The 18,856-nt window shown below is 39.2% G+C and overlaps 4 protein-coding genes across 6 annotated transcripts in view; 3 read left to right on the forward strand and 1 right to left on the reverse strand.

The window, feature by feature from the left end:
• slc16a2 (solute carrier family 16 member 2) overlaps positions 1-2,749 on the reverse strand; it is a 32,223-nt gene extending 29,474 nt beyond the window's left edge. The window contains exon 1 of one of the 3 annotated variants that reach the window (XM_079672304.1): positions 1,724-2,749. In XM_079672304.1, the coding sequence (XP_079528430.1) occupies positions 1,724-2,129 (406 nt within the window). In that variant the 5' untranslated portion in view covers positions 2,130-2,749. The remainder of the gene's footprint in view (positions 1-1,723) is intronic. The other 2 variants (XM_079672302.1, XM_079672303.1) reach the window with 2 other exon arrangements.
• LOC307033736 (uncharacterized protein) lies at positions 2,458-12,209 on the forward strand (the record flags this gene model as incomplete). Its single annotated transcript, XM_079672305.1, has 3 exons — positions 2,458-2,626; positions 3,928-4,045; positions 7,773-12,209. 3 exons carry the CDS (start codon positions 2,458-2,460, stop codon positions 7,927-7,929), a joined length of 444 nt encoding a protein of 147 aa, XP_079528431.1. The 3' UTR covers positions 7,930-12,209.
• Positions 12,210-12,389: 180 nt separating this feature from the next.
• On the forward strand, positions 12,390-14,873 carry LOC307033738 (LRRN4 C-terminal-like protein). Its single transcript, XM_079672307.1, has 2 exons — positions 12,390-12,544; positions 13,682-14,873. The coding sequence occupies exon 2, from the start codon at positions 13,684-13,686 to the stop codon at positions 14,485-14,487; it is 804 nt and encodes a 267-aa protein (XP_079528433.1). The 5' UTR covers positions 12,390-12,544; positions 13,682-13,683; the 3' UTR covers positions 14,488-14,873.
• Positions 14,874-15,750: 877 nt separating this feature from the next.
• tstd1 (thiosulfate sulfurtransferase like domain containing 1) lies at positions 15,751-18,457 on the forward strand. Its single transcript, XM_079672306.1, has 4 exons — positions 15,751-15,884; positions 17,431-17,559; positions 17,742-17,904; positions 18,245-18,457. The coding sequence occupies exons 1-4, from the start codon at positions 15,869-15,871 to the stop codon at positions 18,297-18,299; spliced, it is 363 nt and encodes a 120-aa protein (XP_079528432.1). The 5' UTR covers positions 15,751-15,868; the 3' UTR covers positions 18,300-18,457.
• The last annotated feature ends 399 nt before the right edge of the window (positions 18,458-18,856 follow it).

Below are 18,856 nucleotides of genomic sequence, written 5' to 3' on the forward strand. Positions count from 1 at the left end.
ATCAAGGGAACAGAACTCCAAGGATGCTACATTGACATTAAATTGGATGCTGACTTTATATTTCAGCTTTCAGCTAACATTTCACCATTGTAACATCAAAAACAAGAAAATGTCAGTTATTGATTTTCCTGCAGAAAACAAGACTGAAGTCCTTGAAATAGTTTTTCTTTATAAATATGTTTTTCCTTGTATGCGAAAATAGATGGTTGTATCAAGACTGTACTGGCCAGTATATTAAGAGACCATTCAACAGTGAAAGCTTGTAGTATAATCCTCAACAGAAGGTTTAGATCAGGGGGGTCAAACTCAATTTCATCTCGGGCCACATTAGCATCGTGGTTGCACTCAAAGGGCCAGTTTTATATATAACACTATATAAAAATACATATATAAATATTTAATATATATAAAATAATGTATTATATATTACACTTTTGCCTATGCATTGGATTATTATCAGATGGGGTAATAACGTCATAATTAACTACGTCTGAAAGCAGAATTCGAGGGCAAATAATGCAAGTCTCTTCAATGTGCATGTCACAAAATGATTTTAAAAGAAAATCCAAATTCTGGAAAAAAAGTCAAAATCTAAAAAAAGTCAAATTTGAGATGCATTGTGTGACATGTAGTTTATGGGCAACGAGCTTCTGTAAAGCATCATGTAACCGTATAATCAAAATATTATATCTTTTGAAAGCTCTTGCGGGGCCGCATGAAGTGAAGTCACGGGCCGGATTTGGCCCCCGGGCCTTGAGTTTGACACCACTGGTTTAGATTGAAGCATGCAGGGAAAAGCATTGGCCATATTTTGGTTCTGTATCGCAGAATAACAAATGGTAAATGCCGGCTTTATTGAGACAAAACGAGCATAAAATCCTGAAATAGATCATAATCAAGAGGTATTTTATGTTTATATATGTAAATGATGCCGTTTTTTCGTCATGTCATCCCTCTTTCTCAGTCAATGTTGAATCTGAGAACTGCAAATAGTCCGGAGAGAGAAAAGCCAAATAAGAAATGTAAAAATAGATCAAGTATTGCACATGTTGTGGAATATTAAGTGGGATGCAAAAAGTCTGAGCACAACCTTTTGTTGTAAAGTTTGTTGGGTCACATTTGTGTGTATATCTCAAATGCCTGTGGTACATTGCTATAGTGTTCAGCCTACGGGGGAACAACTTTATCAAAGGGCCATTTGTGACCCATGGAAATGGATTTGCTGCAGCAAATTAAAGTGGTGATGAAGCGGCAGCGTTGATGAAGGAGTAGCAAGTATACATCCAGCGAGTAAATGATTTAACATCAGTGATAGTGTTCTCCAAAACATGCAGTTGACCAATTCAAACTAGGAGCAAGTATGTATAGAATGCATCAAAACTTTTTCCAAACATAAACAATCATTCAAACTTAAAATGTGTTGGCAAGGCATGTGTGTAATACAAAACTATGTGTAGTGTGCCACTTTAAGTTCATGGTAAACCCATTGAACTGTGAGCTGACACCGATCTCTGTAAGAGGATAGATGCATTTGGTAGGCTATGTGACTATAGCATAAGTTCATGGTTTGAGGTGAAGTAGTTTGGAGGACTAATTTCCACCTCTTAAATGTCTCATAAGGAATATTAAGCATGCATCCTAGACAAATGCACTTGTATCCACCAGTTGATGTATTGTTTTTCATCTCAGTCAGGCTCGCCTCAGCAGACTGTCTGGTACTCACCCACTTTGAACTGAGACGTCTGGTCGTCTGGGTCTGCATGCTCCTTCATCAGCATCATATGCAGGATGCCGAAAGAGTTTTGAATGCCGAAAATTGACCCATTGCACCAGGTTGCCGCAAAAACCACCAGCCAGCCGAACCCTCCTTCGGGCGGGACGAACGCGGCTCCGTGGCCGGGCTCCTCCACCTGGACAGCCGCCTCGGAGTCAGACGCCGACGGGGAGAGTGGCGGCTTGCTCCCGGCCTCAATAAGCTGCACAGTGCTGTCCTCCTGCAGGATCTCCTTGCTCTTGTCTGCTTCTTGGGGAGCATCTCTCTGCTCCGTGTGAGGCTCTGCAGCTGGCTCCTCAGTCCGGGACACTCCGCTGGGCGGCTGCGCTTGATTGTCTAGCCCGTCGATCCCCATGCTGTCTGGTCTGGTCTGGTGGAGAGGTTATTGTGGGCTCTTGGCGCACATGCATGAGATATAGGTCACTGACATAAGAGCACCGATTTGAATAACAGATTTGATTGGCTATCAGTCAAAATGTGCAACACAGAGGGTCCCAGACTATTTTCCTACACGCTGCTTGCAGCCGAAGTCTGAGCGTGAACTTCAGCGAATAAACCCCAACCTGTAAACGTTAAATGTCTCATTCTGTTCTGTATTCTTCCAGGAATAAACAGGCAGGCACCGCCTAGTTCTCCTGTAAATGTAAACCCGTGTCACTAGAGACAGCCTATAGACTACAACCATGTATTTACTTTTGCTGCTTGGTGCCAAATACGGATCATCAACCTGTGAAAACGTCTACACCGTGTCGTCCCGCCACGCAGTCTGCAACATCCGCCGGAGACTAAACAACCGATTAGGCGCTCCCTCTCTCTCGTCTGATATCTTCACACGCTGGAAGTGTAAAAAAGGTAGGCCCGTGTGGGTCTAGGACTCTCTCTTGTCTCTTGTCAACAGAGCTACGGCCGTCATCCAACAGCTCGCCCCCGCCTCCCTTTCCCGGCGGATGGACGGTTATAACCAATGGCGGAGCTTCAGTACAGTTGTGGGAGGAGTTTTTACTTCGTGTTTCTTCGGATTTACGGAAAGACCCGAGGGCTTCAAACTGTCAGACACCGACTATTTACTTTACTTACACTCTGTAGGCTTACTACTGTAGTTAACCGTCGACTTTGACTCGCCTATCTTCGGTTAGAAAGCAGATTTAAAAGGGACAAGCTAGTATCTAGACTCTATATTTGTGTATCCAGGAGAACAGGTTTTCTCCTTAATTTATACGGGAAATATGTTTAAAAGTTTAACATTGAACATCTACGAAAGCTACTTTGGTTTAACCATAATTAGTAGCTTAGCTGTAACGTAAGCATATAGGCTGAATACGTGAGCTAAACTAAATTGTTGGGTGTTTATCACGCATTACCGATTGAAAATTAGGAATTGGTGAACAGTAACTTAGTAAATGAACTGAAGTACATTAACTTAAGTACAGTTTTGAGGGAATTGTACTTAACTGGAGTATTTCAATGTGTTGCTACTTTGTACTTCACTCCACTACTATTCAGGGGTATATCGTGTACTTTTACTCCACTACAATAATGACATAGCCTACCTTTAGTTAGTTCGCAGATTTTGATTAATAATGTCTTTAATGAATGAATCATTTTAATCAAAACATATGATACTGTATAGTATTCTGAAATTGGCCAATATCCGCAATGAGTACTTTTACTTTTGGTACTTTAAATAAATGTTATTACTAATACTTATATATAAGTATTAGCAATAACATTAGTTAATTAGTTAAAATAAATAACCAGACATATATATATGTCTGGTATAGTCCAGCTAAGGTGGCAAACAACAAGATCAAATATGTATTAGTTAGCTTCATTCACTCAAGTATAATATAGTATTATATTGGTACTTGAGTATTTCCATGTTATGCTACTTTAGTGGAGGAAGTAGCCAATTCAGATATTTTACCAAAAGTAAAAGTATCAACATAAAAATACTATTAAGTCAAAGTAATCTATCTATGCAGAACAGGGTGACAACAGGACATTCTGCTTGAGTAATAGTTCATTAAAAGTACTGTAACCTTTCATTACTGTCATCTTCTTACCCGAGTAAAACATTTGAATAATTCAACAGTTTTGATACTTAAGTCCTAGAATACGGTGTTAATAGCCTATGTTTTTTTCTAAACATGTAGGTCAACCGTACAGCTTCCAACAAAAGATGTTCTTCTCCCTGCAGATCCAGGGAGAGAGAGAGACTCCCCATGCAGAGATAATTAAAGTGAAGGGATTTCACACTCGAACAGTTTTCAAGTGAGTCACAACAAAAACACCAGCTTAAGCTAAGAGTGCTTTATAACATTCTTTCAACTGTGTGCATGCGACATTCAGGTTAAAGTGGGTTTAACCTTATTGATCTTGTATGACATACTTTCAGTTTTTTTTCCTCCTGTTATAAAACAAATATTCAAGCCAGCCGTTTACCAATAAAATAAGCTCAAAATATGCCGCAAAAATCTCAGAAATGTGCCAAATGTTTTATTCATGTAATTATGGATAGCAAATTGGCCTGCCAGTATTTGCCACTAAGTGGAGCTATAACTCTGCATATGGCTTCGGGTTGAAACATCCAACATTTGACATTCAGTAGAGTTGTTTCGTTGTTTTTTTCGTCTATTCATCTTTAAGAAAATAATATTGTTGGTTCCAAAACATAATATCTTTAACAAATGCATTTTCCTCCTTCCTTTTTACATTTTTTACAATTATTTTTTTCTTGATTTTTCTATTGCATTTTCCAGTACAGGATGTAATAAAAAATACACATGGCAGCAAGAATAGGATGAACAGATCACACTAATGGGCGTAGTAAAAAAAACAGCATGGTATGTAGACATACCCATTACAAGGCTGGACATTTCAAAGATCTATAACAGACCATGGATTTATTACACGGATCAAGAAGCAAACAACCGATGCAGAACAGTAATACCCAGGAGAGAGCATTAGGCATTTCCAGGGGTATTAAAAGAACTCCAGGCCACAGGGCAGAAGCCCATGCCATTAGACATGCCACAGTAGAAAAAAACACAGTGGTAACCTTGAGGAAAAATGAATGATGGTTTGATCCATTTGGCTGCTTCAGCATCAGGGTCTTCAATTGATTCTGGAACCACAGGTTGCAGGAAGTCTCCTAAATTACACCACCCTTCTCAGAGAACATTTTAAACCGATTCAATCTATTTCTAATGAACAGGTAGATGTGTGTGTTAGACCACCAGAAACATGCTGTAGTCATTACTGTGCTAAATATTGATTCTAATTTCACTTTTTCGATATCTACATTCAGCAGGAAATATTGTGCTTTTACACCACTACATTTATCTGCCCAAATGTACTGATAATCTGTATAATTATGTTTACAAATCCTTACAAATCAAAAGTTTTGCATGCAAAAACATATAAAAAAATATTTAAAAAACAAAAACTTTTAGTTATATTTTATTAAAAACAAAACATTTAATTTTGCCGATTTTTTTTAAATGTAATTCATATTTGTATTAATATTATTGTGACCGTTTTTTAGAAGTCAATCCCTCAATTCATTCCGAAATAATATTCATAAATTATAAATAAATTATTGAAAAAGTAATTGTCTTATAGTTTAAAATTAGCCCCATCACAACCAACTTCTATAATAAAATTCTGCTTTAATGCATGAATAAAACCAATGTGATAATATAATAGTATAACTGTTACAATGGACATGATCTGCATTTAGTACTTCAACCTTCATTTTTCTAAGACTTTATTTAAGTAACATTTTTAATGCAAGATTTTTGCTTGTCATGGGGTATTTCTTAAAATGCGATATTATTATTTTTGTATAGGATCCAAATAATTGCTCTACTACCAAAGTAAGGTATGGCTAACATGTCAACACTTTCCATTCATGTGTTGTGTATTTGATTTAGTGTGTAATCTGAGGCGTGTGATTAGAAAACATCTGAGATATGTCAACATGTGATGTTGCCATAGCATCACCACTCCATTCAATACAAGTTCATTTTGCCTGAATTGTCTCGTATGACATCAGCAAGATATAAATGGGCATTTAGCAGCTTTGACTCCCATCACAGTAATAATAAGGGTCATATCTGTCAATGTACTCAGGATGAGTGGATTTAGCTTAACCCCGCCTGCTACAGGAGGGTTTCTAACAACCCACTCTATTAATCCTACATACTTTACAATCACTCAAACATGCAGTGGCGCCGCAGCAGGAATGTGGGACCTCGTCATCCGACGAAGCTGCCTCATCATCACATGTCTGCTTCCAATTAGCCCACTGGATCAGTAAGAGTGCATGTGGACAAATCCGGCTCCACAGTGTTTTTCAAAGCTAAATATAGCAGTTCACACAACCTCAATGAGTCTGGTAACAAGACTACCCCGGGATTCCTTTTGAATGAAGTGGAGGTCAAAGGTGATGGGGACATAGCCAATACTTCCTGTTTGAATTGGAATACTTCAACTCCTTAGAGAGGTGTGGGTAGGGAGGGATCGAACATCTGTGGGAGGCCCACACATTTCTGCGTTTTAAAGTCAGACTGAGGGATGAAGGCGGACTCAGTGATTTCATGTTTTTCTTTTAACTTACTAAACAGACAGAGGGGAATTCCTGCCTTAAATGACTCAAGAAATACCAATATTTATTTTTCTAAGGTGGTAAGGTCTGATGAAATCGCGGCGCTATCTACAATCACATGATAGTGGTGGTGGGATATTTCATGACACATGTCCATCAGCATGCTGAAACATGTTGTGAAGGTGGGAGAGAGAATATGCGATGGCGGGATAGTATTTATCTCGAGCAGCATGACTCACTCTCAATAGCTTCCTTTATTCCTCAGGGGCCTTTGAGCCTAAGCGTGAACAAAACTCCAACATGTCGGCCTGTCAGTTCAGTTTAAAACATGCTTTATATTAGCATGAGTGTACAGTAACAAAGACAATAATGCCATAGTATGAAGTAATACTTAGATGTATCGGAAAAAGGTGAAATTGATTAAATCATGAAAAATAGCAGAACTTGCTCTATGTTGTGTTAGTGGAAAACGTTTGAGTCAACAGTGTGTGTGAAATGTGAACACTGGGATGACTTTTCTCGTCACCAACAGTGACAAATCAGTGATTTAATCTTGGCGCTGTTGTGTCTGCCGCCTGCTGTGCTGTGCTGTGCTGTGCTGTGCTGTGCTGTGCTGTGCTGTGCTGTGCTGTGCTGTGCTGTGCTGTGCTGTGCTGTGCTGTGCTGTGCTGTGCTGTGCTGTGCTGTGCTGTGCTGTGCTGTGTTGTGCTGTGCTGTGCTGTGCTTCACCTGTAAGATAAGTCGAGACATTCATCAGGGATGACCAACCTGCTCGTCATGAATTTTAGTGAACAGCCATTCAGTTTTTCTCTCGAAGTGATAATATAGTAAGAGGAAAAGTACGAGAGACAAAAAGTGGTTTGGAAAAACACAGACAGTGGGTGGTCCATGTAAACAAGCAAGTTTGTTTTTGTTCTCCATGTTACTTGTCCTCTTCCCTTATTTGAACAAGAGAGGAAACGCTTTTTTTCTGACGTCAGAATCTGACTAATAAATTAGCTTTTAGTGTCATTAGTTTATATAAATACAATTCTGCCAAAAGGGGAAACATGCAAAAATATCTCATATAGTACCTTATCTGTTATCCTTAGTACTACTGTGGATCTTTGTTGATTTGTTATTTTTGTCTGTTATTGTAACCAAATGCTGTATTTTGGCTCCTACTAAAAATTGATTTCATTTCCTTTAATTCCTTCTCATTACTTGCCTCCAGGTATCTCCCTTAATATACAAGGTCAATAGATAAGAATTATGTATTTCTTCTCTGTGACTGCATGGATAAACATACTGTTAACAGTGCTGGTGATGTATTTAGATGTATTTTCTCATATATTTTTGCAATGACTACTATTTTATGAATTCATTCATATCTTTTGTCACTTCTTTCCACAGAGATGATGTCACTGTGCAGAAACCTGGCCGTGCTTCTCCTTTTTCTGATTGCCTCGCCTCTCCCTCACTACCACCTCTTCACTCATGCTACCTCTACTACCGCTCCCGCCACTCGACCTCGGATAATATTCCTGACTGGATTCGGCTCAGAAGGTGACGATGACGATGACGATTATGAAAAACCCACAGTCCCTACTCAAGTGGTGAAATCTGTGCAAAACCCCCTGGTCAGGCACCGAAGCTCTGCCATTACGACTTCTGCTTGGAGAATCAAGAGCCCTGTGACCAGATTTCAGCAAAGACTGGGTGCCTCTGTCCAGGGGTCAGTGGGGGGGGGATCAGCCTCCTCATTCGCCACGCATCCAAGAGCTGGTGCCCCCTCGAGGGGGGGACAAAGGGAAAATAGAGATCAGGTGGTGTGCTCCGTCTTCTGTGATGACTGGGTACAAAGTGGTGATGGAGGGAGGTCCTTGAGTTTGAGGATGTTTCCAGACGAGGTTTGGTCAGATCTATGGAAGTCGGGACCAATGTGTGTGTAGAGGCGGTGAACAGTGCAGGACATAGCATCCCCTTAGACTTCTCCTGTATGCGGTATGAGCACCATGAATCTGTCAAGTATGCTCACAACTATATAGCATATGAGCCTGTCAAAAATGTTTATGATAACTAATCCTCCATCAGACATCATACAATATTAATATCTATATCAATCACAGACTATTTCCTATTGATCATTCTTCCACAGAAACAGTGACACACTTATGGCGCATTTACACTGCAGGCCTCGCTCGGCCTGGTTAGGCCTTATTAAGCCCGGCTCACTTTAATGCCGCGCTCACATTACAGTTTAGGAACTGGGTTGGTATCTATAGTAACGCAGTGTAGGCGAAGCCGTGACTTCATCTTCAATGAGCGCCCCAGAAAAACGACACAGCCGTTAGCTCTTAGCACTCAGAGCTCACAGCTGTTCATATCTGTTCAGAAACTAGACAAAAGTTAAACAAGTACAAACCACAGACTGCCTGTGTCATGGCGAATACAGTCACTGGTTTATTTATGTCTGTATATGCCGTTGTTGTGACTGTGGACGGTTGGAGCATAACGTTAGCTTAGCCAAGCTCCATTTAGAAAACACGCATTTTAAAAGGTTTTTCGCCTGCCGTCTGTCTGCAGACTTGTCAAAGCATTACTAACCGGTATCAGTATGTTGTTACTTCGGCATCATTTTGAAACGTGTATTACAATTAAATCACGGTAAAATATGTTCATCTTGTTGTAGTTGTAGCCCCCTTGACAGCGATTCTCTCTCTAGTTTAGCAAACTCAGCCCGACTCAGCCCTTTTTGTTGGCCTCGATAGAACCACGATTTAGTCGGGCCAGAAAAAAGGTGAAAAAGTAGCCCCGGGCCGGAACTAGGCCAAGTGTAAGCGCAACCAAAAACAGGCCCCGCACGGCTCGGCACGCTTAAAGCGAGCTCCGCGCTGTAGTATGAATGCGCCGCCATTACATAACCCTAACGACTCATTAGCTCAACCATTATTTAAACCTTGAGGATGTTAAGAGCATAACTAAAACAGAACTATACACACTAGAGATGAAAAACAAAATAAACCATCAGACATGAACAAAACCAAGTTAAAAATAAGTACAAAAAAGGGCCCAAACTGTTTAATTCAAGTACATAGTGTGATTTTTGAGCACTCAAGCATTAGATTCTGAGTCTAACAATGTTGTACACTCATAACAATGAAAAGTTAAACTGCTTAACGGAGGGAAATCTCCATAATGCTGGATGATTAACTACTGTGCTGGGAATGTGAGAAAATAGTCAAAGCTCCTGCATGATGGATAATCTCGTCCAGGAATGAATCATTTCGGTTAAATCATAGCAACCTGTACCATGCAGTTACGGGCAGGTTGATGAAAGTTATCAGCTTCTGGCGACTGGTGGGGGGTGGAAGAGATGCTTATCGCACGCAGCCAAAACAACTTGAAGCTGGAAATACTGAAAATATGAAGGTGATATTGACTGGAAGCCTTCCTCTTTATTCCTGTACATCCTTAGGTAAGGGGTTTAAGCATTTATGAATGTTCCACTAAATACAGTTTAATTATTTCAAAAATACATGACAATCATGTTATGCCGTAAATGAAATATAATCAGTGGCGGGGCGCCAGGGTATGGCTGGGGCAGGCTACAGCCAAAATAAAAAACAGGGATGATAGCTCATGAGACTTCAAAGGTCTTTTATTTTGAAACTCTACATCAGAATGTCCTGATTTTTTCTGAGTGACTAGATGGGGTGTCCTGCTATCACCCTGGAGTGAGATGAGTCTTTGATACTGGACAGTTTTTGTTTTATTCTCATCTAAAAACAGGGATGATAGCTCATATATGAGATTTCAAAGGTCTTTTATTTCGAAACTCTACATCAGAATGTCCTGATTTTTTCTGAGTGACTAGATGGGACGTCCTGCTATCACCCTGAAGTGAAATGAGTCTTTGATACTGGAAAGTTTTTGTTTTATTCTCTTTTCTTTTGTTTTACTCTACCGTAATGCATAGGATATTCGCGCACCGCAATATCACGTGCGGGCTGGCTTGACTAGGTTTTCCCGAGTGGAGGCTGGCTTGACCGCAGTAGTAAACTGCAGACCGAAAGCAGAATTTCTAGGATTAATTGTATATTTCGGATGGATAGATGGGTTCTTAAACGCCCTCGCATTGAGGTACAAGTCGAACAGGTGCCAGAGTCACACGACCGACCTGAAGAGTGAATAGTGAGTTTTGAATATATTTTGTAATAATGGGTCATTTGAAAAAGTGTTTTGTATGACAATAGAGACACAGGCCACCTGTTGTGTGCTGTGTATGTCTCTCTCTGTTTACCTGTGTCTGTCTCTCTCTCTGTCTCTCTCTCTCTGTCCCTCTCTCTCTCTCTCTCTCTCTCTCTCTCGCTCCCCCTCTGTCCCTCTACGTGTCAATTCTACATGCCAACTTTTCTTGTTTCTGCCGGTGCGTAGCATGTTGTAACAACGTGGAATTAGCAGAATAGGCTATTGTATTGTTTAACTCACACTTGTTGCTCTCGGTGTAATTTAGCTGATAAAAGGAGACTAATAAAAGCTAATTAAAGCCTCACGCGTGGCGTTTCACTGTCAAGGGGTAGGGGTGCGATATAGCGTGTATGTAATTACATTACAAATACTGACTTGAGCCCCACCACTGGATGGGTTAGCCCTACCATAGATTACCCAACAAAAAATACTCTGGCGCCGCCACTGAATATAATAGTCTGGAAATGATTTAGACTGTCATGAGATTTGTTGTTCCCCTCTAAAAACAATCAATAGATCAGCAAACAATCGACAACCACCTTCTCTGATTAATCATTCGTAGTAAATAGTTTATTCCACAAAACCTCTTTAATGATTAATCAATTTAACAAGAAACACGTTACAAATAGCTGGCCAATTCTTCATTCATGACTCATCTACCCTTTAAACAATCCCATGATGTACCAATCTCACAATGAGAAAGAATAAACAAACAAACAAATGTTTTGGTGTGTAACATACTTTTTTAGGACTTTGGATTCTTTCACACTTAATCAAACCTGGGATCAAACTATGCACACAATTAGAATACATCGGATGTAACATTCTTCCCCCAAAAAGGACATACAACTTTGCATTAAACCTATAAATCTGTGCTCTATTTCCCACATTATATGGCTGTACATTAAAGTCAGTTTTCAATATGTATTCCTCTAAATGAATTATTGTTGTTGTACACCCAGTCCTTTCCTTGTTTGCATACTATTGAGTTGTTTTGCCTTCATGTGAAAGTTGATTTGTACATGTAAGTGCCCACTCTCAAAACCTCACATAACTCTGGTTTCTCTCTTGGAAGATCTATGTACATGCACATGTGGTTCACAGTAAACAGACTCAACGCAGCTCAAATGTCAAGGATGCCATTTATCCTGAGAAAAATCAGAAGAAATCAGCGTTTGTGATGGGAAAGGTCAAGTAAATCCTTTGAGTTTTGTATTACCAAAGAAGCAGGCTCATGTCTGGGTACTTTTCCCCTCATCAGTGCAACTAACTTGCCCTAGATGCTAGCTTTAGCCCATAAAAGGAGGACAAGCTTTTATAGTCCTCCTTCAGCTTGTCACAATGGGGGCTAGAAGAGAGGCTGGGGAGGTCTATAATAAATACACATGCATGCATTCTTTACCCCCCACTCTCAAAGGCACGCATAAACACACTGAAGTGACCATATGACTTGTTAGTTTCCACAATAACACCTGCAGGGTAGGCAGGAAGTTTAGCTCTTAAAAGAAGTAATCAAAAACAGGCCGCTACAGATTACACAAACACATGCTGCAACAAGCACAAGCCTGCCTCCTGCATGCTGCTGCTACCCAGCAAATTAATATGCTGAACAGCACACCGGCACATGGTGGCTCGACACCCCCTCCTCCTTCCCGCATTCACACAAAAAATTCCAAACAAAGAAATATAAAAAAAGTGCAACAACAGTCGGTTGGACGTTGAGAAAGAGGCAAGATGTGAGAAAGGCCAGAGAAGAGAGAGATGCAGATGGGAGAGTGGAATGGGAGGCACTGAGGGACGAAAAAGAGGGGGTGTTTAGGAGGAGGGGAGAGTCAACTTCAGACAGTGAGAGCAGAATACTAGTGAGCACACGGTTCGAGCAGACAAGGAACAAGAGAGGACCAACACTTGGTATACCCACCAACATCAAGCAGGTACAGTAAACCCTTTTAAAAACACTTTTCTTTACTTTTCAGTCACTTTTAATCCTGGGCTGATGTGTGCGTCGACCACATGCAAAACACTGGAGTGATTTAATGTTTATTCTGAGAGTGTTAGTCATCAGTTGCACTAAATTGCATGAGAAAAGATATCCCAAAAGTACTGGAGTTTAAAGTGAAAACCCATCTGTTCTTCAGTTCTGGGTTCTCACAGAACTCATCTGGCTTTCTGCCAGGAGACAATGGACGTGCTGATGGGGTCACGTCAATATCGTGTTTCTTTCTTCAGGCACTCAGTATTTATTTATATAAAGCTGTTTACAGAATGGGAACTAGAACACCGCAAATGTTTGATTCAATACAGAGCAATTTCCGCGACATAAACTTTGGTAACATACTCTTCGTCAACAAGCCTAATAAATGAGCTTTTAGTGTCATTAGTTTATACAAATAAAATTCTGACAAAAGAGGAAAAATGCAAAAACATCTCATATAGTACCTTATCTCTTATCCTTAGTACCACTGTGGATCTTTGTTGATTTATTATTTTTGTCTGTTATTGTAACCAAATGTTGTATTTTGGCTCCTACTAAAAATCTAAATATGCCTTTTTTCTCAGAATTTGACTCTTTTTTTAAATGTTACTTCTTTTTTTTGATTTTGACTTTTTTTCCAGAATTTGGCTTTTCTTTTTAAATCATTTTGTGGCATTCGCGGGACTTGCAATTATTTGGCCCAGACTTCTGCTTTCAGACGTAGTTAATTATGAAGTTATTACTCTATCTGATAATATTCCAATGCAGAGGCAATAATGTAATATAATACATTATTTTATATTTATGTATGTATTTTTATATAGTCTTAAAGTTACAACCGGCCCTTTGAGGGCAGCCATAATGCTGATGTGGCCCGCGATTACATTTAGTTTGACACGGCTGCTTTAATTCCTTCTCATTACTTGCCTCCACGTATCTTCCTTAATATACAAGGTCAATAGATAAGAATATGTATTTCTTCTGCATGGATAAACATAATGTTAACAGTGATGGTGATGTATTTAGATGTATTTTCTCATATATTTTTGCAATGACTAATATTTTATATCTTATCTTTTGTCACTTCTTTCCACAGAGATGATGTCACTGTGCAGAAACCTGGCCGTGCTTCTCCTTTTTCTGATTGCCTCGCCTCTCCCTCACTCCCACCTCTTCACTCATGCTACCTCTACTAAAGCTCCCGCCACTCGACCTCGGATAATATTCCTGACTGGAATCGGCTCAGAAGGTGACGATGACGATGACGATGGCGATGGCGATTACGATTATGGAAAACCCACAGTCCATACTCAAGTGGTGAAATCTGTGCAAAACCCCCTGGTCCATCAGGCACCGAAGCTCTGCCATTACGACTTCTGCTTGGAGAATCAGGCGCCCTGTGACCAGATTTCAGCAAAGACTGGGTGCCTCTGTCCAGGGGTCAGTGGGGGGGATCAGCCTCCTCATTCGCCACGCATCCAAGGGCTGGTGCCAATCACTCGAGGGGGGGACAGAGGGAAAATAGAGATCAGGTGGTGTGCTCCGTCTTCTGTGGTGACTGGGTACAAAGTGATGATAGAGGGAGGTGAAGTCCTTGAGTTTGAGGATGTTTCCAGACGAGGTTTGGTCAGATCTATGGAAGTCGGGACCAATGTGTGTGTAGAGGCGGTGAACAGTGCAGGACATAGCATCCCCTCAGACTTCTCCTGTATGCGGTATGAGCACCCTGAATCTTCTGACCATAATCTGTTAGCTGGGATTATTGGAGGGGGGGTCACCCTCCTACTTGTTCTCATCATAGCAGCTGTGATCCTCTGGAAGCATCAAATGCGTCAAAAGGCAAAGAGAGACTCTGCTAATGGACTGGGAAATCCTTCTTACAGCACAGAGGGGACTCTGTGATCCACAGACAATTCACCCCCCGCCCACTGAACAGTCCCCTTGAGACAGGGAAAAATACAACAACAATGTAATCATGAACAACACACAAACAGTTCTAGGGTGGTAATATGATTGATTGTAGAATTAAGAAATTGTTTAACATATCTTAACATATGTGGGGAAAGAGTAGTGGTGTTCATGGAATAACATTATCAAATGGGCCATTTTGTTATTTTGTGGCTTGAACTACAGGTTTATTTGCTGGCGAATAAGCCTTTGTGGTTTATTGTAGAGTTGTCTCCTCTTATCATGGCTTAAATGTGTTGTAAATATATTTTGTGTAGAATATAGATTCTGACTCTTGTAATTAACTAAAACTTATTTTAATAAAAACTTCGTAAAAGCTCTTTGCTGATTATTATTTTTTCCTCTGAGCGTTTTTTGAATAGGCCTACAAGTTGAAGTGTGACATTTTTTATGAAGAAGAACATTCATCTTAATCTTAAATATACCTTGGCACCAGTTTTATGAAACTTTACCTTGGAGTCTGATCAAAAGTTTATCCAAAATGTTGACTGTAGGCAATAGAACATGCTTTTCATCATTCATTGAACCCTTGTATAATGTATGAAACCATACATTGTCATTGTTCTCCTCTCATTTATTAATTGTGTAACACTGTCATCCATTTGTGTGCAGAGGTGAAATAGTTTAAGCACAGTAGCTTTGCTTTGATTGAGCAATTTCCTTTTATTTCACAGTATAATTCTCCACTACATTTCAGATGGAATCTACATCATTTTCACTCCCCTACATGTAATGAGTGCTTTAGTTTATTTTCCCTTTGCAGATTTAAAATGTAAATTGATAAAACTATTTATAGAATATGGTGCTTTTTTATAGAATAAACTATTCAACAGGAGAAAACCTCTACGTTGACCAGCAACATACAAGTTAATGCATTAATAATATGTTAATAATATGTTACATCAAGAATAAGACTCTGAAAAGGGCAATAACATTGATATGGATATTGTAATACATTTTGACGATATTTAACTTAATTATATTTTGAAAACAGGATTGTTTACTGTAATAGATTATGATCAACATTGTGCTATCTGTTCCTTCTTTCAACTGAATTCTGCTGTCTGTTTTCTTTTGTTTGTTAGCCAACTTCAACTTTTACTTTGAAAGTCCTGTAAAATCACCTCAAGTGGGAAGAAGATATAATTGGTCAACGGCTGCAGATTTTCAAGCTAAGTCCGGCCTTCTTTAGGTGTCTAAGCCAATGAAATGTCAGTGAACACATAACAAGGAAGAACTATGGTATAGTTATTTTTAACATATTGAAATTACTTTCACAATTCAGTCACATTGACAAGACATTCATAAAAGCAGGATGGCGACGAGCTCAGGTGAGTACATTTTGACTTCTCTTACGGATGCAGTTATAAAGCAGTTATATACATTTAACTAACAGCAGTGTGTTTGAACTTTATGAACGTCTTTAAACATCCCAAATGTTGGCTGAGAACCTTTAGTTTAAATAGTAGCTTATTTAAAGTTGTAATGTCGTATTAGGATTTCCCGTAGTTGTAAAATGCACCTAAAAATAAACCAATAACATTCAATTAAAGTGAAAAATAAATAAATATTAACCGAAACGGTCTTAGCCGAAGCTTAAACGCGTTATACCAAACGCTGCCCTTTTTACATATAATTATCTGATAGGCAACCCTTTCACTTCCAGGTAAGGAAGTACAAAAACAAAGCTTGATAAACAATTAACATCATACCTCAGTCTTATGTTTTTACCATCAATTATTTTTTCATTTCACACCTACACATAATATATTACTTGTTTCAACCAAATGCATTCCTAACTATTTGTTTCTTTCTTTTATTAAACAAACCCAAAATGATATTCGGGCACTTTTTTTTTATTTCAAACAACCTCTGAATAAAGTTAAGAAGCAACAACAATGTTGTGCTTTGTATTATCATCTGTGTAGTTTTAAGATTGTTTAGATCACAATATCAATCAGTATTAATGCAAGTAAAATTGTCTCGTGGACAGACTTGTCTAACTAATAAATATTAAATGAAGACAAATCTCCTGTATAGTAGTTATAAGACTCAATGATTCAGAATGACTCAGCAGAAATGAAACGATTATCATGATGAGGTGTAACCTACCTGTACCGTCTGGGAATGCCAGAGCTGTTACTCAGGTAACAGCCAACAAACCAGTTTCATAATTTCCCTCTCCAATGAAGTAACACATGCTTGCCTGCCTCCCTGCCGCATCAAAGGCATTGTGCCTGTACTTCTATAACAAGCACTTACCACTACCACACTAAACACTAAGAAAAAGTGCAAGCATGAGGGAGCAATCCTCTGGAGAGGAATGTCCCCTTAATATTCAAAACAGGCATCTAAATCATCACTGAGTCTTTTTTCCCCCAAGCAATTTAAAACCAAATGTAAATGTAAGCTGATTTCCTCCACTTATGCTTATATTTATACTCAACTCAGGATTTCTTCCACTGATACCAGTGCTTTCTTTCTCAACACATTTTAAATCAGCAGAATACTTTATTTATCTTAGGGTACCATTAGATGGTTAAATATGTACACCTCCGTGTTTGTTGTGGCATAATCTACTGTATTTTGTGACCGTTTGTGAATATAATGATAATCAGGTTGTTTGTAGAGTAGTGAATAATAGGGCCTGATAAATCAAAAAGAAAAGACAATGTTGTTTTTATATTCATTTATGTTCTGTGATGGACATGATGATCTATGATGCAATACAAATATATGTTTCTCAACTAAGGTGAAGGGATTCCAGCATGTTTTAGCAGCCTCTTTTACGAGTCAAAGGTGCAGTTTTATGGGAGTATTTAATAAAATCCTTATCAGACGATAACGTTTTTGATGTGTTTCCTGTTGCATTGCCAGTAACTAAGGATATTTCCTATGAGGATCTGAAAGCCCTTCTGGGAAAGAGTCAGAATCTGCTTGTGGTGGATGTTCGCACTAAAGAGGAAGTGGATAAAGGACAAATTCAAGGATCTGTTCACATTCCAGGTAAGCTTCCTTTGTACTTATTTATATGCAGGGGTTCAAATAAAATCAAGGTAAAATATATAGTATGTTTGCCTAATACTGAACACTGAACTCTTATTGTGCATACTGAATACCCAAGTTTGTTATCCATTTAATCCTAAAACATTTTCTGCCTCTCTCTCCTCCTCCCTTTCTTCTTTCAGTTGATACAGTAGAGGCTGCTTTTGCGATGGCGCCAGAGGAATTCAAGGCCAAGTTCGGAGTAACAAAGCCACCGCAAGATGCGCCAGAGCTGGTGTTTCACTGCCAGTTGGGCAGGCGAGGGTTAAATGCCACAAACAAGGCCCACCAACTGGGATACGTGAAGTAAATAAATTATTGGTTGCTAAACATTTTAAGTAGAAACACAAACTCACACTCACACACACACACACACACACACACACACACACACACACACACACACACACACACACACACACACACACACACACACACACACACACACACACACACACACACACACACACACACACACACACACACACACACACACACACACACCGACCATCTTGCTTCTCAGACTCCAATACACTCTTGAACAATTGTCTTTCCTCACAGTAACATCGCCTGACTTTGCTGGCCGTGTGTTATGTTATTATATGTGCTTATTGGTCTAAAAGTGTGCCCCTGTCTTCTGTTTCAGTGCACGTAATTATGCCGGAGGATACAAGGAGTGGTCTGAGAAAGAGGGGAAATGAGATTTATGTTGAAGGAACTCTTCATATATATGTATACAAATAGCAATTGTGAAATCAAACTAAATGTTTGTTGTACTGTTTTGTTTTAATAGTCTACATCATTGTATTAAAAATGTATGAATATATATATATATATACAAATAAAATAATGTATGTTATCTACTGTTCAGATTTCCATTTTTTTGTTGGGATCATTTCAAGGAGCCAAACATCCAGAAATGCAAAAACGGAAATAGCACTTTCTGAATCGTTTAAAGATGTGCACATTTGGTGGGATCTAATGTAGGTGGAAACAGATTGTAAAAGGTAAGAACAGTCAGCTGAGGAATACTGTGAGATGTGGTTAAAAGCCGAAGAACAAGCAAGAAAGTGGACTTGAAGTTAAGATCATGTTGAAGCTTTGGGTGGCTTAAAAACATGATTAGGAGCTTGTTACTACGATCACACACATACAGTTTAGTAAAAATGTTTATAACTTTGTACTTTTTATTACCAAAACTAAAAATATATTATGCAGCTGTGGATAGTTTATAGATGCAGTTTTGGAAGAAGAAATC

The sequence above is a fragment of the Notothenia rossii genome (assembly GCF_949606895.1).
Source record: "Notothenia rossii genome assembly, chromosome: 3".
NCBI lineage: Eukaryota > Metazoa > Chordata > Actinopteri > Perciformes > Nototheniidae > Notothenia > Notothenia rossii.